The sequence below is a fragment of the Temnothorax nylanderi genome, unplaced genomic scaffold (genome assembly GCF_030848795.1).
Source record: "Temnothorax nylanderi isolate EJ_2023f unplaced genomic scaffold, tnyl_v1.0 TNYL_tig0009_pilon, whole genome shotgun sequence".
NCBI lineage: Eukaryota > Metazoa > Arthropoda > Insecta > Hymenoptera > Formicidae > Temnothorax > Temnothorax nylanderi.
In genome coordinates this window covers 2292343-2317642 of record NW_027249071.1, presented here as the reverse complement: position 1 = coordinate 2317642, position 25300 = coordinate 2292343, and the positions used below count along the sequence as shown (strand labels likewise).

At 44.4% G+C, this 25300-nt stretch overlaps 1 protein-coding gene across 11 annotated transcripts in view; it reads left to right on the top strand.

Moving 5' to 3' along the window:
- Positions 1-25300, top strand: part of LOC139787425 (growth factor receptor-bound protein 14) — a 248550-nt gene that overhangs the window by 131075 nt on the left and 92175 nt on the right. For all 11 annotated transcript variants that reach the window (XM_071726503.1, XM_071726500.1, XM_071726499.1 and 8 more), the window contains one exon: positions 8810-8839. In XM_071726503.1, the coding sequence (XP_071582604.1) occupies positions 8810-8839 (30 nt within the window). The remainder of the gene's footprint in view (positions 1-8809; positions 8840-25300) is intronic.

Below are 25300 nucleotides of genomic sequence, written 5' to 3'. Positions count from 1 at the left end.
AAAAAGCAAGAGAGCCAGATCTCAGAGGAAACGTCGACAAAGTAACGTCGTCAAGAGGATCTCTACAGTGTCGTCGCCGGTCACGCTGGCTTCCTTCGTTAATGAGAGGAGGAGCCGAGGCATTTTCGGCTGCCGGGTCTCCTTCACGCATTCGGCCTTCGATGATGTGTATCTTCTGGCACGAGAAGCAGGAAGCGGCAACAAAGCCGAGATTTTCCTTTCCTTTCATTAAATTCGGCGGGGCGACTTGACGGAGGAGAGAATAAATCAAGCAATCGCGATGATATCCTTCGGCAGGTGGGGAAGCGGGGAAAGCGTTCTTTGCGAAATAAACGTGCGATTATTTGCCTGTGAAATGGCTGAACGTAATGGCTGCGGCTATCTTGATACCGCTTCACGGTGCACAAGTACGGCTCGCGGAACGAATCCTGGGTCCCTCGCCAGCGAGGATTTTTCGCGACGCATTGGTCTCACCGATATGCGAGCTGTCGGTTTTCTCGCAGAATTGGCACGCGGTATTTTATTACATTTAATTAACAAACCACAGCGTCTGTTACGCGACATACTAAATAAATTACGCGAGTACGCTGTTCTCTTTGTTCACGTTAACTTGTTTTGAAGGTGAATTTCAATACCGGTTAACTCTGATCTGTTTACGTTACGATATTTTATTTTAAGGCCGCAAGTCTCCTATTTTTAAATTGCATTCGAGGATCGAGGTAAAGAGGGACACGAGAATCGAGGTATCGAAGCTCAAATTCCGAGCAAATAGGCATGGTCGCGCGGGATCTGCCACTGTGGCTTGTATCCGTAAGCCCGGCTTTGATCTCTCCGAAGGCGATTTCGTGCGATATTACGAAACTCAATGCCTCCGAAGTTGCCCGGAGCTTCTCGTATCGAAGATAGACTTTAATGGCGATCCCGTCGATATTGTCTGGGGAACTGGGAGAGCTCTCGGAATCGTATCGATCCGCGGCACTCGCCACGCACTCCGCGCATGTATGACAAGCCACGTTTTTTAGACGCGACAAAAAGCGCTAAAGATAGATGCGCGTTGTAGCGACGCGAGAAAATGGTGTTCTTAGAAAAGCTCGCTTTCGGAGGAGCGGCTTGTCCCTTTTAATTGGTTACAAGATGTTTCTCTCGGGGCGACATCCGGCCGCCCTCGGAGCGTAACCGACTTCTGTTTTTCGCTCGACAAATCATTGGTGACTAACCTACTGTCATCTGACTCCAATTCCATCATTTGTATCACACACGTGAAAGACATCGATGAAATAAAAGATATTTGAAATAATTTAAATTCTGGTAAGCGCAAAAGAGATTCGTCAAAGAGCGAAAACTATCGACTAAAGAGAGTATTTAATGAAAAATGATTTTAATATCATACATTTACCCATATTATCGGTTTTCGTACATTCACGGTAGGTATTTGCAGATTTCTCTGTCAAGTTTTTCAATTATTGTCGGTTTCGATCCACCGGCAATCAATCGTCGCTTCGCACGTCCCTTTGTTCGCTCGTCGGCGGAAAGCGGAAAGTCTATACGCGCCTCCGTTGAATTAAAAGCATGTACTGCCCCTCCTCCGCGCCAATAATAGAACACTTCCGACGTGGCGAACTTAATCGAATCAGCGTGAAACGCTCGTACGAGGCTAATCCTGGGCTTCGGACTCGTTAGAGTCCGCGAGAGCGAAGGGTTGCCCAATAACAATACGAAACCGGACAGGCGTGTTACCTACGGCGATCGTCGGCGCGCCGAGTTAAACTTCAAAGCTCGCAATTAATCACTGCCAGCGTAATATCTGGCCGAACTTTCGCGGCCGGCTTTACCGGCGGCTTACGAGGGCCGGAAGTTTCGGACTAAGCTCGCTTTCGCGCCACGCCACATATCCGGTTAGACGGAGGGCCTAAATATCCGCGGATTCGTTTGACCGGCGGTAAATTCAAGGGGGATCGAAATTTTAAGTACCGGTCGCTTGTTTACACCGACTGGAGCGAAAATCCAGTCGTCTTTAAGCGGGACGGCGAGCGTCGGCGAAATCCCGAATGCACAGTTAGGCAAAACCGTATCTCTCGGGGGATGTATTTAGACGCCCCGTTGAGGAAGGGTTATCGTTCATTATCCTTTTCCACGATCCGATGGATTTAGGAATTTCCTCGTCCTTCCACGGGAAATGCCTTCCTACGTACTACAGATATATATATTAATCCTTCTAGCTCTGTTTTCCATTAGAACGAGCAATACAAGTGTATTATCCGATCGATATTTGTTGACATTACTGAGCAAAATTTCATAAAGTATCTTGCATCTACTTTTACACTCATTATTTTGTCAATTGATTGATTGTCACTTTATAATAGTTTCTTCCGGTTATATATTATATTTTCCAATAATTCAGTACTGATTAATTTTGTTGTTAGAATGTCGTCATGTGAACCTCGAACTTGTTCATGCGCCCCCGTTTTCTGTTTATCTTCTTTGACGTACTATCAATCATTAATGTCAGATCACCATCGTAGCAGTGTCCCCAATGTGTCGATGACTTGTTCTTTTGAATTATTTACTACCGTATGAGAAACGAAGAGGGTCTCGAACAGTGACGAGATGTCTGAGGTGGGAGGGAAGGACATGCACTCGTTCATCGGGTTTTGCTCCGAAATGCACGAACCGAAACATTTCGAACATTATCGGTGTTTACGTTACGGGCGATTGGCCCGAATCAATGGACGTATCTTCCGTTTCACGTCAAAGGGGTTACGCAAAGATATTGAAAAACGAGGCCTCCGCGTGCCCGAGACGTAGGCACGCAGCTGGGCTTCTCTCGATGGGGTCACGCGCTGCTACCAACCAGCCGTCGTTCGGGAAATAAAGAGCGTCCGATTTCCATGAGTTTCCGCACTTCTATCTCGGCGCGGCCATAAAATTCGACACCGTCGTCATGCCGGCTCGCCCTTTCATTCTACGTGACTATAGCAGCTTGTCAAACTTCTGGGACGGGACACGAAAATGCGTTGGGTACGGGCGAAGAGCTTATCCACCGCGACGTATCCAGAAATGTAAAAATGCCGGTTGTAAAATTGCGAAAAATCTTTTTTGCTGAATATATATGTAAAGAATAATTTTTATAGAATAATTTTGAACAGCAGTAAAAGATGGTTTATTTTTCTCGATATCTTACACAAAATATTTTGATGGAAAAGAAATTAGAATTTAATGACTTGCCTTCTCACATATAAAGTAAAATAATCAGTTATTAAATTTGTACTATATCTTATATAGTCAGTCACGAAAGTACTTAAACAAGATACATAAACATTACAAAATATATATTTAGTTCCTAGTGAGCTTATAATAAATTTAATTTTTAATTTTAATTTATTATTTCTAGGATTATTCAAATATTGTGCAAATATATTTTGTCTACAAAATATATTTGCACTCTACTGCAACTTCTTGCGGTTTGTTAAGTTCTCTCGTGAGTTGACTGTACGATTCGTTCTGGAATTGGAAACGGTCGAAGCATCAAATCTGGATTAAAATTTACGTCTATTGGCGGAACCAGTCGCAAGACTTCTAGATAACGTAAAAGACGAGTAACCTGTGTGTTTGGTGTGCCTGGAATATGAGTGCGGCAAAGAATAAATATGGAGGAAAAGGTTGGAGGGCCATGGAGCCGATTGTAATCACCCGGGCTGTCGTCTGGCTTTCGGCAGGCAAAATCGCGACTATGGTCCACGAAGCCGTCCGGTAAGCTCTGGGGTAGATTGATTGTTTTCCGAACGATATGCGGCAGACTTCATGCACACGTGGGATGTATACAGCATGTCCCGGTGAAATTTATCACCTCGATTATCTAGCGGAATGGCGCGTCCCAAAGGCGACAAGATAAATGGCGCGTCGGCTTTTCTAAACTGTTTTTCGATACGCTCCTAATGGCGCGTCCAGCGTCGCGATGACAATTATCCAATTGTATAATTTTGCAGCTTCTAGGGTCAATTGACACCTAGGATAGTGATTCACAGAAGCTTATATCTCAATGTACGCGGTAAAAACGCGTTGGTCCACTGGTTACCAAAAGTCAGAGTCATTTTTCATTATAATATAAAGTCACGTTTGCGAGGTAATCCCAATAGTACGAGCTCGCGCACGCAAGAAAGCGCTATTTCCCGGAATACTTTCCTCTGTTCTTTATTTGTGTCGCATAAATACCGAGTTTATACGGAAGAAAACGGAAACAGCGGACGATGGTTTAGGGCGGAAGCGACGGAATAAGGAGTCACGTCGTGCAGTTTCACCGCCTGTTGTTCCTCGCCTTCGTTCGCATTCGAGCAAACAACGGCAGTTTGTAGAGAAGCGAAACCTCTAACTTTTATCATCGCGCATTTAAAAACTCCCTGGATTTTTCCTTCCATTTGCACGCGCTAATACTTTCCAACGAATTGCGTACCTCGATGAATATACTTGTGAATTTACAATCAAAGAATATTAGACGATTTAATTTCTCAAATTGATATTTTTGTTTATGTAGCAATCCCTTGTTTTAATTTAATTAGAAACATGCAATCTTATGGTTCTGAAAAAAAAAGCAATTACGTCACTTCGTATGTGACTGCGGAAACGAATGTAACGTTAATCTCTTCTAGTCTTTCGAGCAAGACGAAAGACTAGAATTCCAATCGATGCAAAAATGCGAAAGTATACGTGAATTCTGCCGTTAAATTGCGCTGCAATGTCGCACTCTCGATGAAGAAAACTCGCGTCGTTTAAAACTTTCTACGTGGACAAATAAAGGTGCAACAGGATTGCAAGCGCAATTAATTATCGCCGTAGCGAAAAAGTCGCTCGTATCTTGGGCAAGGAAGGCGCTTGTTTGCTCGGCTCTTTCGTTAATAAATCAATCGAATTCGCGAGGAGGACGAACGTAGTGTCGGAGTGCATTTGACGGTGCACTTATCGTGCGAGATCTCCGCGCGTTCGTTTTTCTCGTCACCAAGAAGTAAGGCAAAGAGGATTAGATAGAGGCGAAGCTAACGTACGCAATCTTTAAAACGGGCTATATTTAATGCCATGAGATGTATCGGTTCGGCAATGCATTAAATCCGGGCTGTTAACCGAATTGGTCATTGCAAACATACATATCGCGTGGTACAAACATCACACGTAATATCTTCCGTTTATATGATATATCATTGCGTACATCACGAAAAAAGATTTTTTTTTGCAATAAAAAAAGTTCGTGCGTTTGTTTATTGTTAGTTTGTTTATTTCATTTCGAAAAAGGCTATTACAGATAAATTATAGTCCAAATGTTCCTGACCGTTATTTTTTATCAGATCCGGTATAATACTTTCCCGGGAGGGAAAAATAATTGCGCTGCGTTGTGTATTTCGCAACGCCGACATATAGGCAGCCATATCTCTATTAAATCTAATGGAGTGAAGTAGATTGGAAAACGAAATTGGGGCGACTTGTACGGCGTAGAGGGAGGAGATTCTCGCATCCGAGAAGCACGAGCTACAGCTTCCTAAAGAATTAACGTACGTCCCCTTATTTATAGTTATCGCCATTTAAAGCATATTTCCTGGCCGCGGGTAGTACGACCGCGCTGAAAATTTAATGCCTTCCGCTCCTTCCTCTCCCGCGCCCGGCCGTGCGAGGATCGGCACCGAGGGCGACACAATGCACCGGAGAACCGTTAATCGCCGTTCTTTCGTGTCGCGCCAGAAGCCAAGGCGCGTTACGAGCGGCACAACGGTTCTCTCTCCTCGTTCGAAATTTCGTCGCCGTTTTAATCCGCGGCTGTTAAATCCGAATAATACACAGCGGGAATAACACGCGTCTCTCTTGCTCAAGAGATGGAAATTTGAAGCAGCCGTGTGTATATATATTTTTTCCTTTCACGAGCTCCCTCACGAGTGTCACACGTGCTGCCCGCCGTCGATGCGCGCGTAATAATTCATCCCGCATTCGGCAGCGCGTGTTACGCGCGTCGGCGGCGGCCGTCGCGCACTCGCGTCCGTCCCGCTGAAATTGCGGTGTCGCATAAATTATACGGGCGAAATTACAGAGTCGCGCAAAGTACGGCGGATCCTACATGTAATTACACTGTTTCGCCCCAAATGATACCGGCTGACTGACATAACACACTAAACGCGGAATACTGAGGTCGTGTCGCTTGACGACGTAACTACTTAGAAGCGGGCTACATTGGCGGAATTGCCGATGCCACCCGGCCATACTCGCTCGTGTCTCGCATCGACTCCGACATGTTTCGCCGTTTAAGAACGGAGAGAACCAAGTAGAGAGTGCATATACGCGTCACGTTCGCGGCCGGGAGAACCTTGCGCCATGCGTAAAAGCACATAGGCTGCCGGGGCATCAGTGCCGTAGTCACGCTCGCTCTTTGTTTCGAGCGAGCGCGAGGTCGTTGTCCCAATTCTCGACTCGTGTCTGTGTCTGTGTCGTCGTCGTCGTCGTCGTTGTCGTCGTTCGTCATCGATAGAGATAACAGCGATAACTCACGATTTAGCGACGCGCCGCCGGCAAGCTAATAAATTTCTATGCAGCTAGATCGAAAAGAGCCGCGCTGGTAAAAAGATGGAAAAATTATTATTATCCTTTGATGTATATTTCCCCTCTCATATTGAAGGCGAAGTCATAATCCGATATCGTATTTTATATAGGGGTAAATTTTATTTATTTCTCGTGTACCTTCGTCGCTTTTATGGCTTCTGGCATCGCGTGTCTGCATTATTTGATGCGATACGCGCGTGTTGTTAAGATAAACATTTTTTGTTGTATCCAGATCCGGATTTACTGTCGCCGATAAAAAAAAGTATGTGGCGATGAAAGTTTTCCAAGTCTCGCATTTACGAAATTCGATAATTTGTTCCGAATAAATCGAATTCGCGCAGCGTAATTCCGGTGAATTTTGTGTGTTCGATCGAGCACCGACGCCCGAAATTGAAAATGCGCGAGCTCAGGTGCGCACCCTCGTAAATAATCTCCATGCCATCTGTCTTAATAGGTAGCCTGGCTGGCTTTACTGCTGGGTAGAGGAGTGAACGAATGCGGAGATATGTTGTGTGCGTGTGTGTGTGTGTGTTTGTGCGCAGCTTGAATAAATAAACAATCCGGCGCTCCGGCTGCATTTAATATTCCGCGAGGTAACGTGCATATGCGACGATCTCGCGACCAAATGTCACGGTTTCGGACATACGTGTCACATGGAAAATGGAAAATCGCATAAATAAATATAAATGCATCATTGATCTGCGCCCATGGTCGATCCGTGACGTTTCGACGTCCGAGTTTATATCGCTGCAAACTTTTTCCGAAATAAGATAAATGCAAACCCAGATGGAGACATATGTGAATTATGGCAAAACCTATCATAGCATAAATTACGCATATGTTACGCCTAATAAAGAACACACAACGTATTTTTAAGTTGTGTCAAGTTAAGTCAAATCGGTCGGACTGATCATAAATATTAAAAGAACAAATGTTTTAACGGTTTCTCTCTGTTTGCCATATATCTTATTGTTTATTATAATTTTTAATGTAAAAATTTACTACATTTTTAAGCAAATGATAATCAGTACGATTTATTAATTCATAAAAGTTGAGCTCTAGAGACTAAGATTTTAAATGGACGGAAGTGTTTTTCGGAACGTTTCTTTAGATGATACACTCAGACGATTTTCATTATCGCTTACCCTGAAAAGCGGAAAGAGTTGTCGTTTAAAGCCAGTCGTTCCGTCTGCCGGAAAAGCGAGGGGGACGACGCTTTGTGAACATCACATGAAATCTACCTTGAGGGGTGCATTCACGAACTCAGGTCGGTTTCGTACCGTTTGCAAATTTTAAGTGTCGCCCCCGGCTCTTTGACGCGCGAGGGATTTTTCTTGCTGTCTGAAGTACACGGGCGAATCTTCAACGGCATGAGGCGTGCATGTTTTTAGTAATTTGGGATTTATTTACAACGACAAATTACGAAACAACGATTACGAAGCTCTGTTTTGTTAAATCAAGCTGAATAGCTTTTGACTGCCTTTTTTTTTTTTAGAAAACGAGGCGTTTTAATGTACAAGACTTCCTTGAATCTAGTGTGTGCAGATTAGATACACCAATGAATGATGACTTACATAGGAAATAATATCTTTAATTAATTTAATTATACAAATCCAATTTGCAAATATATTAAATTAATTAAGAGATAAAATATCTGCGAAAATCTCTGAACGGGGCAAAATTTCGTATGCAAATTTATTCGAAGTGGCCGCGAATAACGCAGCTTACTCGAGCGTTTGCGACTATGTAGTGCATGCGTGGTTCGTCGTGTACACGGAAGAGCGCCATACACACGTAGCCAGAGAAAGTACAAGACGAAAGGAGCGAGAAAGAACCGGAGGGGGCACGACGCTTTCCAATAATTTCTGCGCTTTGTTGTAAATTCCCCCCGCTAATTCGTGGTATTTTCTCGCTGTATTTTATGAGCGGCTACCGGCTTTGCCTCGCAAATTGTTTCCAGGAATTCTCCGTATGCTGTTAAATTACTGTACTTTCACATAATATGTGTGGTGGATTTTAGCTCGGCGCGGCGGCGTGCCGTGCCGCGCTGCACTTCGGCCCGGACTCTAGGCTTCTCATTGGAATTTTTGCATTGCGCTCATTTCCCGGAAGAATTTTATTTTTTTAAGCCAATCTCTTCCTATTACGCGCCAAATAGTTTTAATTTTTCGCCCCCGTGGCGGCGGTAAGTTGACAAACAACGTTCACTAGAGATGTTCTTTTTCTGTTTCAGGCAATCGCGACGCTACCAAAACGGCCTGTAGTGAGTACGCAAAATTATTTTTACAATTTTTTCCTTCTCATTTTCAATAATACGACAGCTGCGAGGATCAGATATGTATCGTTAAGATATACGATGGATCATTTAATGACAATAATGACATATTCTTCGTCGATGAGAATCGTAAAAGTTTGAATGATGAAATCGAAATTAAATGTGTCGCGCGAGGCGCATTTTGCTTGTCTCGAGGTAAAAGAAACGTCGGAATAGAGACGTTTCCAAAACCGGTCGTCATTTAAAAATTTACGACTTCGACGGGCTGGCGCACGTAAAAGCGAAATGCTTCAAGCGATATAACACCGCCGAATTGATTGTCGTCGAATTTCCATGTACTATTTTTAATTTCGCATAAAACTCGCTACTCGCTACCCTCGGAAATATCGTAAATAAACGCCGAACAAAAAATGAATGTTGTGGCCCCACCCCCTACGATATTTCCGAAGCTATTTAGATATTTTTGATAGTCCATTAACGAGCACATGGCATCTAAAAGTATTTGAGGAATACTTATGGGATGGCTGTCAATCGTGTTCGTTATCATATCTCTTTTTAGTAAAATTACTTGTAACAACTAAAAGGAAATGTTTAATGTTGGAATTAGAAATTATTAACGATAAACGAGTGTTAGCAAAAAGCTGTAGATCAACCGTTGAATCGAAGCCTAATCAGCAAGTAACGTTTCACTATTGATGCGAAAATCATAGCCGATGAGTGAAGGAAAATACGTGTGAGCGCGCGCGACGGGCTTTAACTACCCGGAGAAGAACGAGAGAACCGCCATTAGTTCAAAAGTTTTCCCAACAGTCTGTCAGTCTGTTTTCGTCGACGTGCTTCATCTTATTCCGGTGAGCGCGTGCACGACGATTGTCTTCCGCCGGATTTTCGTCGGCGTGAAACTTTTGGAGGACTCAACGAATCACCACCGGGTTGTCGTCGATGGAGATCGACGATCGGAAATCGGAGATCGTTTTTCCGATTTTCTCCCCGATAAATAAGAAGAAATTATTACGTGGACAAAGTGTGAATGGGTCGTAACATTTTTGTATGCTCGACGCGAGACTGTTAATTTTTGAACGCGAAACTTTTTGCGAGGAATTTAGTAATTCAAAGCATTTAAGTAATTAAATGTTCTGGATTACTCTAGAAAAATAATTTATTGTTATGTTGAAAAGTGCATATCGAAAAAAAAACACCGTTTTATTACATCTCTCTTTGCCACTTTGAATCATTTAAATTGTCAAGTGATAATTATTCAGCCCGACTACATTCAGTTGCTCATATATATCACTTCTTCTAATATATGACAGTGAAAATCATTTATGGCTAAGGCGGGACGGTGAAATTGATCTGGGATAATTTTCTTGATTCTTTGGCAACGCGAGGATTGAAGTTGTAAATGTTTATGGCATGTATATACATATGTATGTTAGCTCGAAGCAACGCGGCTTTCGCGACGCGAACGCACGAGTTAATACATTCCGCTGTGAGCACCAACGGTGCCATCGGCGGCAACGGTATAAAGCCGGTGTTAATATTTGATTTGCCGGTTGCTGGGCGGCGATGCGCATGCCTGCCGTATCTTCGACACCCTCTTCGCGTTCCACCCCCTTAAATCTCACCACCCTTATCCATCCTCTCGTCCTCTTGCCTTCTCCCCTGTGGAGAAACTCGTATTTACTTATCTGTCGCCGCTCTCAATAGTCAGGGATTTAATACCGGGTGGTTGCCGCGCGGTAAACTCGCGTCTTGTGTCTCGCGGATAAGAATTGTCTTTCGAACGATCTGGTTACGCGGCCGGCGCGGCGGGTTCAACGATCCCTCGCGCAACAACTCGCGCAACGGCACGATATTTTATTTCGGATAATTTTGGCCGGTGTTGCTAACGTCTGGCGGTCGATATACCACGGCAATTTTGATGCAGTCGCGAGGGAGAGAGAGAGAGAGGGAGGGGGGAAGGAGGGTTGAAAGCGCACAGTGACACCTCGGAAATTGTCGATCGGACTTTACGATGAACTTGCTATTCCCGTTCATCCTGCCCTTCGTCGTAGCGCGCAGCGCCAACTCCCGTGGACGGTTAAACGGTGGTTCGCACATCGAAACTTTTTTTTCCTACGTTTATAAAACGCGAGTATCGATTAACCTTTGTGAGTGACGTGGCGAATTTACCAATCGTGCTTCTTTTTTTAACGGAAATTTATTAATAACCGCGCTCTTATATGGCAGAAAATGGTCTATAGACTGCGATCAAGCGTAACTTTGTTTTTACTTACTTATCCGACACTTTTCCATATAAAATGCATCGTGATGCATCTGTGTCGTACCACGTCGGTCACTAACGTATCATTGCGCGCCTCCTCGCGTGTTAATATTTAATGTGTCATCTAACGTTAGAACGGGAAGTCTGACGGTGCTAAGCTAGGCATTTCAATGCATAAATTTAAATCCTTTGAAACTCGCGTTTCTGCTGATTAAGAAAAACATCTAAATTTTACATGAGTCGCTCTGAAATTGCACTGCTCATCAAGAGAATAATTTTCACATCGGATTTCACAGCGGGACATGTTCGCATTTAGAATGACATTTTTGTATTCTCGAGAGAACACTGAGTATTCCCTCTGTCGTATACGCTTAGGATATCTAAAACATTTAAATGTGCCACGAACATTTAAATGTATATCGCCTTAACTCCCTAGTAGAAACCCGCGCGTTTCCGTTCGTCGGAAAAAATTATTTCAACGATTATTCGCTGTCTCTGAGAAACGCCGTACGAAAGCAGATGGTCGCGGCGGGATTTCGTAACGTAGAGAGAGAGAAAACCACCGAGTCCGAAAATAGACGACTTTGCGGGCGCGCGCACGTCCTCGCTTTATACGAGGAAACGAGAGGCCTGTCAGCTGATTGGACGAGTGCCAATTTTTGGTGAATGAACCGACGGTCTCGTGTCTCGAATACACACCCTCTTTGGTAGTTCGCCCTCGTCACGCGGCTCGCATCCGGTCGCGAAAAATATGAGATCTTTTTTTTTTGCCAGCCAACGCCTGCAGAAATGCGATCAATTCCTATACTTAAGAGAGCTGTAGCGTCTCGATTCGTGATAGAGAAACATAGGGTCGAATATTACGCGTCAGTTACTCGCGAAATTCAGAAATTGAGGCCGATATTATTTTTTATCTTATTATAACCGATGCAATAGTTACGAAAATATCAAAACAGTGATAACTACTTAACAAGTATTGATATGAAATTATTATAGGAATTAATGACGTAATTATAATACCTACGTCGAAAAACTATTTAGACATCAGAATTCGTAGCCATGTCAAAATGTACCTTGACCAACTCGACGTCAAGTCCTCTAACGGCGAGTTGACTCGTCCTATCGTGTTAAAGGATTAACGCTTATGTCTACCCCGAGAGGCGTGCCCATTACCGCGAGAAGCGGCTTTGATATGCTAATAAAGAACCAGTAACGCGATCTCGATGTCAGGATATTGTCGCCCGATAAAGACGTTAGAGACACGGTACCGGAAAGAACAACCGCGCGTGTGACATGTGCGTAAAAGCCAACAACAGGCTTAGGCCCCGGGCCTCCGATTCCCCTGGGAAGATAATGAAATTTCGCATGTGCGAGAATCGAAAATCATCTCCTTTGTGCGTCAGGAGCCGAGGTCGCTTAACGGAACACCCGGGAGGATCGTTGCCGATAGAATCTCACGGGTCAGCTCGACACTGGATGCTGCGAGGGCCTTTTGCAACGGACGCAGAAGAGGAGCCGTGCATGCAAATCGCAAATGGCCGAATAAAAACATACATTTGCGCATACGTAATGTTCTTACGCGATGCAGCTTTCGTAGAAGAAGATTAGCGTGTTGCGTTAAGAAAATAGAAATATAGAAGCGCACGTTGCTTTAGGAAAATAGAGGTATTAACTCGACGGATTTTACGGCGGAGCGACGTAGAAAATTTTTGTTGCGGAGAGATGAGATTAGTCGAGGGATCTTGCCGCGTGGAATTTCGGGCGCAATACATCGGGCCTCCATTTCTACGTCTTCGCTTTATTTTAGACGCGCGCTATCACGCGCGTACATCCGACTGTATCTTCTATTCATTGAACCGGGGGAATGCACTGGCACCCTTTTCTCTATTATTGCCACTTCCGGCCCCGTATATTCTCCAGCGTTTATTTATTTGCGAATCCGTTAGACTTAGCTACCGAGAACTCTATTACGCGCACGAGCGTCTCCTTGCCGGCTGGCTGGCCGCAATGTTTCTTGGCACGTAGAGCAGGTCAGGGCTGGTGGCAGCGATACCACTGTGATAACCTTGCTCGATAAGCGTGGCGGCTTACGTTTCCGTTAAGTCGTGCATCCTGCCGCGAATTGAGTTATCTACGAGCCAGTATCAAATGCACGAAGCTACCGTCGCGATAAAAAGGAATTTAATCACCTTTAATGCCGGTAGAGCTGACGTGACGGTTTTATTGGAACTGCGAGATGTTCTTTTCACGATTAATCCTCGATCGTAGAAGAAGATTGACTTTATAAATTGCTATCAAAATTTTATAAAGAGTCGATATACATTTCTTCTGTTTTCGTTATTTTTATATGTACTTTTTCTCACTATTTGTTACTAACGCAAAGAATAAAAAAATTGCATAAATTTTTTAATGTGCTAGCGTAGAAAGTAATTTGTTTATTGCAGTTAGATAAAATCGTTATTGCATTATCCATATTTAATGTTATGCGAGACTTTTGTCAAGAAAATTAGCTTCTCTATATGTATCTTCGAGGAAATCTTCACTATCAAGTGGCACTTTTGCCAGACTAACGAGTTTAGGGGGCACGCGCGCAGCTTCCGATTTGTTCGTGGCAATTTTTGAGCTTTCCCTGAAAATTCGATCATCGAGCGCGCGCGCTAGAGAGAGACGGAGATTAGTTCGCGCTCGGGGTGGGGGACGTGGAGGAGATGAGGCGAGGGTAGAGCGGTTTCCGACGCTGGGGATAGAATCGGCGGGATCATTTCCTTGAATTTAGAAAACTGTGAAAATCCACTCTGGATTCGTTGCAATGGCGCGCGCGCGCGCGCGCGCGCGCGAGCGGGTCAGCTTACGACGGGCAAATTGGATTTCGCAGGCGCGAAGGGCGAGACAGAAATCGAATCGCAGGGGATAAAAGCGTCCGGGAACAGAGAGGAGAAGGGCAGCGGCGAGTGCTCCCGCAGGAGCGGCTTTCGTGTTCGTGAGTTGGGAAACTGGCGCGATCGCGAAAGCCGATTCATCGCATCGCGCTGTGGGCTTCTTTCGATCTACCGGCTTGCAAATTGAAACGCCGGACACAGATGCATCAACGAATGAGCAGTGAATCTATGCTTACTTCTGTGTAATCATGTAAAATTATATAATTGAAACGGTTCGAGCATTAAAACATGAGGAAAGGTAGGAATTAAGTAGAGACGAAGCAATAAAATTAATTCATTGATTATGAATTTAATATTATTATATCGTGTCATAGGTAAATCATTCATCGACTAATGAAAAGGATCTTCGTTAATTTTTCGCCTCCTTACTTTTTGTTTTTCACATATTGTGTATTAATATAAATACTCTCTACCAATGTCTCTCCTTTTTTGTTAATTTCAGTATTAATTTTTATTTCCAAACGCATATTGATTACAAAATTGATAACAATATGCAATATTGCAATTCACGACATCTGTGTTTAATAATCAAAACATTTAACGATTTAATTAAATTCTTTCCTCTTCGTCCGCATTTTTAGGGAATTCATGTTGTACGAATAATCAGCGCACGCCTCTTCTCATGTTGCGTTCTTTTCGTATTTGACGAACGAGAACGAGAGAGAACGTGAAGTATCTCGGGGACTCGTAATTAGCACGGGAAGAAGGGTTCTGAAAATTTTAATCAAACCGAGTGGTCGCTTCTACGAGTCTTCCTATCTGCCACGTTTGTTCGTCGTCGGAGAGGCACATATTACTCTTAATTTTGCAAAAGTCTGCTCTCCTCGGGGTCTCGATTCCTTTTCCCCTAAAGGACGTAAGATAATATTTGTCCCGAAATTTCCGAGCGCGGACTCGCGACAGGTCGAAGGTAGCGCCGGTTACGTATTCCATACTGCGACAAAGAACGTTTGCTCTTCCCGGCGCAGGCCGGGACTCCCGTTTCTCTCGAGAGCCTTTAAAGTTTAAAGGGCCAGCTGGAGGGCATTAGGAACGAGGCGCTGCGCTACACGGCCCTTTAAATCTCGGTGAAATTCTTACAAAATGCTCGAAGCGCTCGTCCATCCGACCGACATATGACTTTTTAAGAGATCTCGAGAATTTTGCATATTATTTATTGCGATGGAACGGAGGTTTCTTTGAAACAGCCACATTATACAGGTTTTCTACCAATATTTTGCTTTCTTCTGTTCCTCGAACTATTTTTGTCTGCAAATCGATAAATTACATTTTTCTTCAGATTAGTACACTCCTTAATGAATTTATAAGATTACGAATTTATAAAGGATTATGAAATGAAGAAAGAAGAAGATTATGGAAATATTGCAGATGTTTTTTTTTTGTTTTTTTTTCGTAAGATTTGCATTGCTAATCGAAGCGTTAAAGATTTATACTCTCATTTTACTTGAAATCAGATTCAACTCTTTCAGCGATTTCAGAGAGATTATCTTTTTTTATTATATTCTCCGCGAGTCGCATTGTTTTCTGAGATTCTAATAACTGCTGACAGTTTTGTGGCATCTATCTAATAGAAACTACTGAACCGCGCGCGTGATCTCATTTTAATTAAAATATAATCTGATTTAGTTTTTTTTTTTTACTAAGAAACGTGTCACTGTCAAAGTTTATGAGCAAGTTTATTCCAAAAAGACTCTGTAACTCTCTTTTTTCAAACATATATATTTGTATCATGTTCTCCTGTTATATTAGTCATCTTTTTTGTTTTAATAACTATTAAAATTGTAGTATATATCTTACATATTTATTATAAATCAACATGCAATATATATTATGTGATTTAACGTTGATAATATATTCAAGGATGACACAAAAAGTATAGATCATAGCTAAAATTATCCATTTCAGCTTTATGCATCTCGCGGTCTCCAACAATTCGGCGCGAGGTATTTGCGTGGGGGCATCCTACGGGACTGCGATTAAAGGGAAAAGGAAGCCTCCCATGAAATTTAACCGCGCGGAATAACGAACCGGTGCGCGCGGACGCGGGAGTACAGATCGATTGATCGCGGCGCGCACGTCCGTCCGATCTCTCGCGCCGCGCGCCGTCGGCGTCAACATCGACGTCGGGGAGTTGCGGCGACGCGACGGGGTCCGCCGGGGGCAGCAGTACCGGGAATCGACGGATAATCGATATCGGGCTCGATTCCCGACTGCCTCGCCGTACGGAATAACGATGTCTCGTTAATGCCGTCGAACGAGCGTGAAAGAGACCATTCGTGTCGGTTCGCGACGGTGCGGTGGTGCCAAAGGAAGGAGGCACGCTCCCTTGCCTTCCTCGAGCTCGTTTCCTCCTTTGCTTCCCTTCTTCCCGCTCTCCTTCTTTTGCGCTTACGCGAACGGTGATGTTACGTACGGCGGTATCCTCGAGCGACACCGATAACCGAGCGCGCGTCAAAGGAACACCTTTGTCTCGTTAGTTAGCGTATCGAGGTAGCTGATTCGCATCTCTCTCTCTCTCTCTCTCTCTCTCTCTCTCTCTCTCTCTTTCTCTCTCTCGGCATCGCCCTGCGAAACGGGGAGATTTCCCGATGGGGTTCTCCCGAGGCTCTCTCCTTGTCACATCTCTTTCTCTCTCTTCCGATTCTCTCCTCTCACATTCCGGACCGCTCGTCGGGGGTTGATACTCGAAAGCAACCATTTATCACTTATGCAGCATGGATGGTATCGTCGACGCAGCGATTCCGGGATAATTTATCGCGTGTTTTTGCAACGGCGCGGCGCGGAACCGACGGCGGCGTCGGCGATGGCGGCGGCGGCGGCGGCGTCTCGCTGTTTCCGCGCGCACGAAATGAATTCCTCGCTCTCTTCGCGGGCGAACGCCGTCGCGTCTTCGCCGGCATCTTAAGTATCTGAAATTCCCTGCCGCGGATGCCGTCCGTCTTTTCCGTCCCGTCCGAATTTCCGTTTTCGTCCTCTTCGCGTGAGACCTCGTTCACCTCGTATTTGCTCGCGCGAGAACGCGTATCCGAAGGTCCGACGTATCGTTCTGTTAAATCGGCTTCTAGCTTGCGTTGCTTCTATTGTAAGATCAAGAATGAGATGCCCGCTACTGTGTCTCGAGTCATATAACAATTTCACGATTAGTGACGCGAAAAATGCCGGTTTTTGTTTCCACCCGTTTATATCCCTTCGGAACGTTATCGTCTTCGTCATTGTTGTCTTCGTTCCGTGTCCCTACCATCATAGGTATATTTTCACCCTTATTCTCTCTGGCAACCCCGAGGCAAACTCACCTACCCGTGCAGGATAAGTTCGGACTCCTCGGTGTACAATACACTTCCCCTTTGTACGAATAGTCTTGTCCGGTGAATCGCGCTTTCAGAAGAAGTATCCCGGGAGAGCGAGAGGTACTCGCGTCGAGACTCGCTAGAATTCTGACAATGCACTTCGCCGATGCTTGAAATTTTTTTCCTCGTTCCTTTTCTTTTTCGCCCGTCGGTCCTTGGGCACGCGGGATTTTCTTTTTTCTAACCAGACCCGAGAGAGCGACGGACTTGCGAAAGAAATTGCGTTCTCGAGAGACCGAATTATTCTTGTCAGCAACGAGGATCTTTGTTATGATGTTACAACGAGAAGTTACTTCTTTTATTCTTACACGATTCTAAAAAATACATGGCTTTCTATCCGCGCGCGATTAATAACGATAAAATTAATAATCCAATAATCACCATTTTGGAAACGAAAGTCAACTAGTCAAGTACATAATTGACAATGAATTAAGAGTTGATCTACAAATTCTGAATAAAGCGTTAATTATTTCTTACGAAAAGTTCATCTACAGGACGCGCCGGAGTCCTCGAATTTTGTATCTATATTTTCCAAGCTTCTGCGATTGAAAAGTAGCGCTACTGAGAGATTTTTCTTAAATAAATACTGGCGTCTGTCGACCGCCGTTCCGATTCGCGTTCGCGGGACGCGGAAATGGGTCGCGATAGCGTTACATACATAATAGACGGATGAAGGTGTCTGCCGCTTTGCATACCGAATCTCTCGCGACGACCACGTTGTTACGTGAGTAAAGACTTTTCCTCTATTATGAGAACAAGATAGCGGCGACGTCGGATGGCGACGGAGACGGAGACCGAGACGGGAACTGAGAAGGAGACGGGGCAATGGCGGTGGCGGGCGTCGTTGGCGCCGGCCGGGTAAGAAGATATAACTTCGTTTCCTAGCCGGGAACCGAATCGACCGGAATAATTAATAATTAACGCCAGGGCGTGACCCGCCCCTGCCTTCCGTATTCTAGTTCGCGGCGGCGGATGTCGACCTCGTCGCCATCATCTCGCCACGGAACTCCTAAAGTATCGCTCGCATAATATATAAGCGCGCCGAACTTCCATCTCCCTACCTCTCATGGAATTTTTCGCGAGACTGCTATTTTCTTGAAACTAAGAATTATTTAAGAGCGGAAGTACCCAACGCGTCGTCGAATTATACTTTAAATTGGTGATAATCTTTTAAAAACAATGATTAGTTAATTATTAGTTAATTAATAAATCTTGGGAAACTTAGGAAGCTAAGAGGATTTAATGAGGACTAGCACGGTGCATGGACGTGAACGTCGAAAGACGCGATCAACGTCGTTGAGAGTTTCTCGAGGTCGAGAATAGTCAATGTACGTAATACATACGTAATGTAACGAGCAAAAATACACGCAAAGTATATACCTAGCGTGTACTCGCGAGATGGATTACGCAACGTTGATTGTGGAAACTTTTCGTCCGCCTCTGCGCCTTTTTTCCTCCGCTAAAATTCCGCGAAGAACATCAAAGGGCAGCGAGCGAATGACGTCGACCGGCGATATAATGGTCGTGAAAAGCGTGCGTGATGCGTGATCTCGCGCTCAAAAGAATTCCGCAGCCGGCGAGGTGTGTTAGCCCGATCGGATTTCGGTTACCGTCTCTCTCTCTCGTTGGCAGACGCGAGTATGAAAAGCTTCATCCTCGCCGTCGTCGCTCGAAAGATGACCGTCGTCGTCGCGGCTTTTGACGTCCTCGCAGAAATAGATAAGCTGTAAGGGAATGACGAAGATATCGGGATGTGCGGATATTAAACCACTTCGCGGATCGTATACGTAAAAATCGCTGTGGCGATTCGTGACGATCGCGGTGACTTTTCGAGGACTTTGAAGCTCCAATAATCTTTGAAAGCTAGTAAAGATATCCAGTAGAAGTCTGATTAAACGAGGAAATATAAAAGGCAACGTTAGGAAATTAAAATTGATAATTTTCTATAAATATTTACGAATTTATGCTCGCTGCTACTGCGTTAGAAAAAAAATTTTTTTCTCTGTGAGTTCTAATAATAGCAAATAACAGTCTCTACGTAGATTCGTTCCGTAATTTCTCAATATCGCGGGATCAGCATCAAGAGCCAATCCGCGTTGCGTAATGCTAATTTTTCAATGGCTCGCGCGATCATTACGCCTGGTAACCACGAGATCTCGTGCCGTAATGATGCGCGCCAGTAGCTTGCCGCTCGATCTCCTGACGCGGCGCGAATATTCATCGTCGTTTTGTCAAACGGACTGAACGTCGTTACAAAATGTCAATTTGCACGAGAACAGATGCGAAAGAGCGTTTTGTTTCGAGCATCGAGCCAAAGTTGCAGCGACCAAATTTTCATGATGCAAAAGCACTACACTGTTACCGCTTTAAAAATAGTACCTAAATTTCTGTTTGCTATTACATTTACTTACGACACGTGCTGTATTTCAAGATTGAATTTCTTTGTTCTTCGAAGAACAATAACCGTTAGGGACCACGTTTGTTAGACCGAACTGATAACGCCGGACTTGCGACACAGCGAGGTGGCGCGACGCAGGACAGAACTTTCCACCGGGGATATTTTTCTATATAAAAAAATATATCTTGGAGATTTCGCTCGCAGGGGGGACGCATTTTCGGTACGGCCGTCGTTATCGCTAATAGGACGAGTCCGTATCGTCCTGTAGAGAACGGGCTATAGATCCTCTCGAAATGACGCCCGTGTCGTCCATCGCGCGATCGCCAGGCCAGGCCCGGGGGCCATCGGAGACCAATAAATCGCGCGCGGATATCGATCTTTATTACGGTAGAAAATAGAACGGCGAAACGCGAATGGAGGGTGTATGGTCCGCCGATGGTTTATTCCTCCTCGTTTATCGCATCGGCCGTCGAATTTGCTCGCGCGAGCGCGAACGTCGGCGGGCGCGCGGCGCGGCGGGAAAATCAGGCTGCGCCGCGCCGCGCCGTGTCGTGCACAGCGAGCGAGAGACGCGCTCGAATTTTTGTTCGGCTCATCAATCCAAATCAATTGGATTGACTTGTGAATTAGCAAATTATTTATTGTACGTGCAAATTCATTTTGTAAGACTAAAGTGATTTATGGATAAATGAAGTGATTTATAGCGAATTCGATGGGACGTGTCAGTGCGCGCTGGCGCTCGCGCGCAAGTTAATGTAAAGGTAAATGCAAAGTACATAAACGGATCGGAAACCGCGAAATATTTAATATAATTTATCACATTGTTTGAGAAAATATATGCCGGACGTTTCATCAATCAAGCTATTCCTGTCACGTTTTTATCTTTATGTAGATTAATGTACAATAGTTTTTATAATCTGCCGCGCTACCAAATCCCCCGTATTGAATAACTGTTGTGAGATGAAGCGTTGCAGCAAGTTTCCCGTCTAGAAGTAAAATAAATCAAAAGTTTATCTCTCTGTTCTCTGTCTCATCACGTTATTTTACTTTAACTGAAATAGGTCACTGAGCAGCTGATTGTGAGATAACGCAGCGCGGCAAGTTCTCCGTGTGGGAAGCGGATCGAAAGTTTATTATTGGGTCTTTTTTTTATTTTAGCTAAAATGATATAGTGGGTGAAATAATGGTCCCGAATAATGCGCTCGATCGCATGGCGAGTTCCCTGTTCGGAAGCGAGGTAGAATCGGACGGTAACCGGACGGATGCGAGTTTGAAAGGCCGCGCGATGCACGGCACGCGGTCGTAAGTGTCAGTTGGTTCGAGCGTTGCCGGGCCGCCTAATTTATGCGCCAATTAGATCACCTCGACGAGGAACGCGTCGCTCGTAAAACCGCGCGCGACCGACGCGCAAAAAATCGCGGAAGGGGCCGCGCCTGGCGAGAGGGAGCCGAGAATGGGAAGGTATGCAGGGCGGCGGAGCAGGACGTCGTCCGATATGGATTGGGACCAATAACCATCCGCCTCCTTCTATTCCGCGATCGTTTATCTCCACTCACGTAAATAGCGTCGTATAATCCCGTATTCCGCATGGAAACCGATTGCCCCGTAAAACGATTTTGACTTTCCTTAAATCGCTGACGTCGTATCCCTTCCCCATCCCTGCCCCGGCTTTTCCGCTCTCGAGAAGCTGAAGATATTTCTATGTCAATGTTAATTTACCCGCGTTAACGTCCGCGTTTCCTCCGTTTTCTTTCTATCGAGTCGCGGTTGTATCGACCGAATGCATCGTCAGATAAGCCTTTTAATCGAGATATATATCTTAATATTTCCGTATCGTTTTCGAGCGAAGAGATAATCCTTTGACCTCTTTGTCGAACCTTTCATAATCCAGCTGTAATAAATAACAATTGCGAAATTAACTTTTTGCAGGGAAAACCTTTCTTTCGTGAAGCATAAATGTTCACTCTGTCATTCTGTGCCTTTTAAAATAACACAGTTTAAAGCATGCCCGCTGCGTAAGATAAGAAGTCGATTAGATACCTGCAGATGCGCAGGTGGTGGATACTTTTATCGCTACGTGTCCGTTACAGCGCGCGGCCACGTTCCCGAGCGAGCGACCAGCAACGTCATCGCGTGTGCCGTATTGTTTTAACGTACGCTTGAGTTTACTGGGTTAGGATATCTGGAGTGGTATGCCCCGCTATATATATACAGGCTTCTTGGACCGGGGCCAAAAAGTGCGGGTTTTCCGGGCGCGAAACCACTGCTTTTAGTGCCGCGGGCTGAAATACACGAGAGAGAGAGAGAGAGAGAGAGAGAGGGGGGGGGGGAGAGAAGAGAGATTTTCTCCCCGCCTGCTTTTTCCCTTTCCGTTTTAACTGATTTCCTCTCCGTCCCGCTTGCTCCCTATCCTCATTGCGTGTGTATAGCGTGGCTTCCCTCCCTAATAAAATAGTAAAGCTTGTTGGGACAGCACGTGACGGTCGATGAGAGATCGTTTGGCATTCGATTCCGATCTCAGGAACGATCCGTGAAAAGGCGCTCGACGATTGAACCGCTTTAAGTCCTCGTAAAATACGTCGTCCTTTCACTCCGCTTCGCCGTCACTGCGATTAAAGGGTCAGAGATGGACACACCTTTTTATCGGCACCGTTTTCAAGACACGTAGTCTTTCGATTCCCCCGATTAATATTAATCCCCCCGCGATAAATCATTCCCAAAATAGCGGATGATTTCTGTACATACTTATCCTTATACTAAATACATATCCTAATACATATGAATAATTTTACGATTGCAGATGATATATTCATTTTTAATAAAAAATATTATTTTAACGGACCTGCACATCTACATTATTCCTTGCTAAAATTTTATCAGTTATTTTTTTAAGAATTTATTAAATTAATGAATAAAATGATGACTGATACTCCACGGGGAGCGTATCGGATAATTAAAAGTTAAGAGTTGGCTTTTTCCAATGTGCACCGTCCATTGAAAGAATGAAACCTTTATTAATCGAGCCTCGGCGAGATGAAAGAGGCGGGCACTTCTTTCGCTCAAACACACTCGCGTAATGAAGCAGTCGTCATTACACAATATAGCGGGGCGACGCCTGCAACCGCAAAAGTTCTCTCTCTCTCTCTCTCTCTCTCTCTCTCTCTCTCTCTCTCTCTCTCTCTCTCTCTCTCGGCAAGCTCGCTCTCAGAGCTCCTTCCTCCCGCGACAAAGATATTTCCTGAAAATCGCCGCGGTGCTTTTTCGCCAAGTGCAACCGGCACTTTTCTTTGAACACGAACGGCGAATCCGCTCGTAGTTCAAAGAGCTTTACTGAAACGCGAGAAGACAAAGGCTGAAGGAAAAAAGCGGTATATATACTGTTTTAGAACAGGAAGAGCACGGAACCGTTGTTATATTTTATTGACACCGTAAGCGAGAAATGTCGAAATGCCGCTGAATCATCGAAGTAATCGCGCCATAAACGATCTTTTAACGGATAACGAATGAACGAGTGAATGAGAAACGCAACGTCACAAGACACTCTTGCGAGTATCGTAAGACTTTTATTGATCCTACACTACTATAACGCTACACCATAAATTGCCATGCATACAATTACATACGAAAACTCGTATTGTAAAGGTGTCGGGTAATTGTACGTCTCGCCCTATATAATACACGTTTCCCCCGGAAGCACGCACTTCCGCGGACGTCGAATTGTTACGATTCAGCACGTTTGATGAATGACATTGAAAACGTCGAAGAGACAGAGGTCCGATGACATGACAAACGGAAAGAAGACAAAAGGACCGACGAGCGTGACGCACGAGCGACGAAAGACACGAACGTCGGAGAATAGAGGACGAACCGTAAGAAGGAAAGAAATTATAAAGAATCTGTAGAGTTTTAGCAGGGAGCCCGCATACACGTCCGTCATCATGGCTATAAATGTTCGCGGTTAGATTATAGCAAAACCAAGAGAGAAGATCGCGTACTGTGAAATTTTTCTTAATTTTTTTTCCCAACATCCCACGAATTCCTAATGTGAATAAAACTGATATTTATATTATGTGAAAATGTCATAAAACGGAGAATCAATTCTGCTTCACCATTTTGTCGTGTGCGTGGACTTTCATTTTGGATAAAATACTTATTTAGCACTCTCCACACGTAACGAGGAGAGGATATTTTATCAGACGTGATTAATATATCACGGATAATAATAACTCGTCAATTTCTATTCATAACCTGCGTTACGTTACATATTCATATGCTGCGCTCTTAATAAGAAACATGTGTTTAAATCCAGCATTGAATGCTGGAAAAGAGATCGTGGCTGTTGCGGTTGATCAGTGGCGAGCGTGATGTTCGTGAAACAGGCGATTATCGGTGATAATGATGCTGGGGATAGGCAGTATGTGCTAGCTTGCGCGAAACGAATGTTTCTCGCCGTGCTCACGATCGTCCGTGCGTCCGTCCGTCCGTCCGTCCGACCGCGTGGCAAATTTATTGCCGAAAATAAACTGCGCGTCGTCTACGGGTGCCAACTAGTGCCATATGGTACTAGTGAACTGGAAAGAGTTAATAACGAAAACGCACGCGTGACTATGACGATGAGACACACGTCCGTGATACACGTCAAGTTAACGGGCACGCCACTCTATAAAGTTAGCTCGTAAATTCTCCAGCACGCGGCATGCGGGACGTTTCATATTCCAAATGATAGGATACGGAAAGGCTGGGAGCCTTTCGCGTGCGCGCACGCGCGCGGCAATAATATCGAAGAAACTTATTCGATGTTGTTCGGAGAGGAGTTATAGGATCCACTTCTCGGAGTGAATTATCTTCCCTGCACTCGCTTCGAAGATGCCATGCGAGTTTCTCCCTCGAGTCGGTACACAGAGTCTCCGATTGGCAATAAAGTCGTCAGGCGGACTTGAAGAACTATAAAAATATTGAATTCCCCTTTTTCAAACATACCGACTTGGATGCTGTATACACGCGGGCGCAACGGCAGTTCTTGAAATTCCACGTTATTTCACGACAGAGAAACGCGCGTTTTCTCCGTGAGATGACACAACCAGGGTTACCTTTTCTTTACCAGAAATCGGGACTTATAATTGGGAAAAGAAGGGGGTTAGTTTAATAAATAGAAATATTTAAAAGTATATTTCATCTTTTCATTAGTATGATCTTTTATTCTAATATTTATCCATTTTAGTGACATGTAGGAAAATACTCGCTCCACAAATGCGTTAGATGGTGGAATGCTCAAAGCACAAGATACAACAATTGATAAATAACGTAGCTTCTCTTCCTTTACACTTTTAAAGATATTTACCTACTTTTGATCAACATACTGATATCTTCAGCAGAAAAATTTAGCAATATCTGTTTGACATTTTATAGTTCCTGCTTACATGGGGAAAATATAAAGTTACACAAAATGACTGTCAAAATAATTTAAAACTGCCGCTCTCTAAAAATCGGGACATTTAGCGT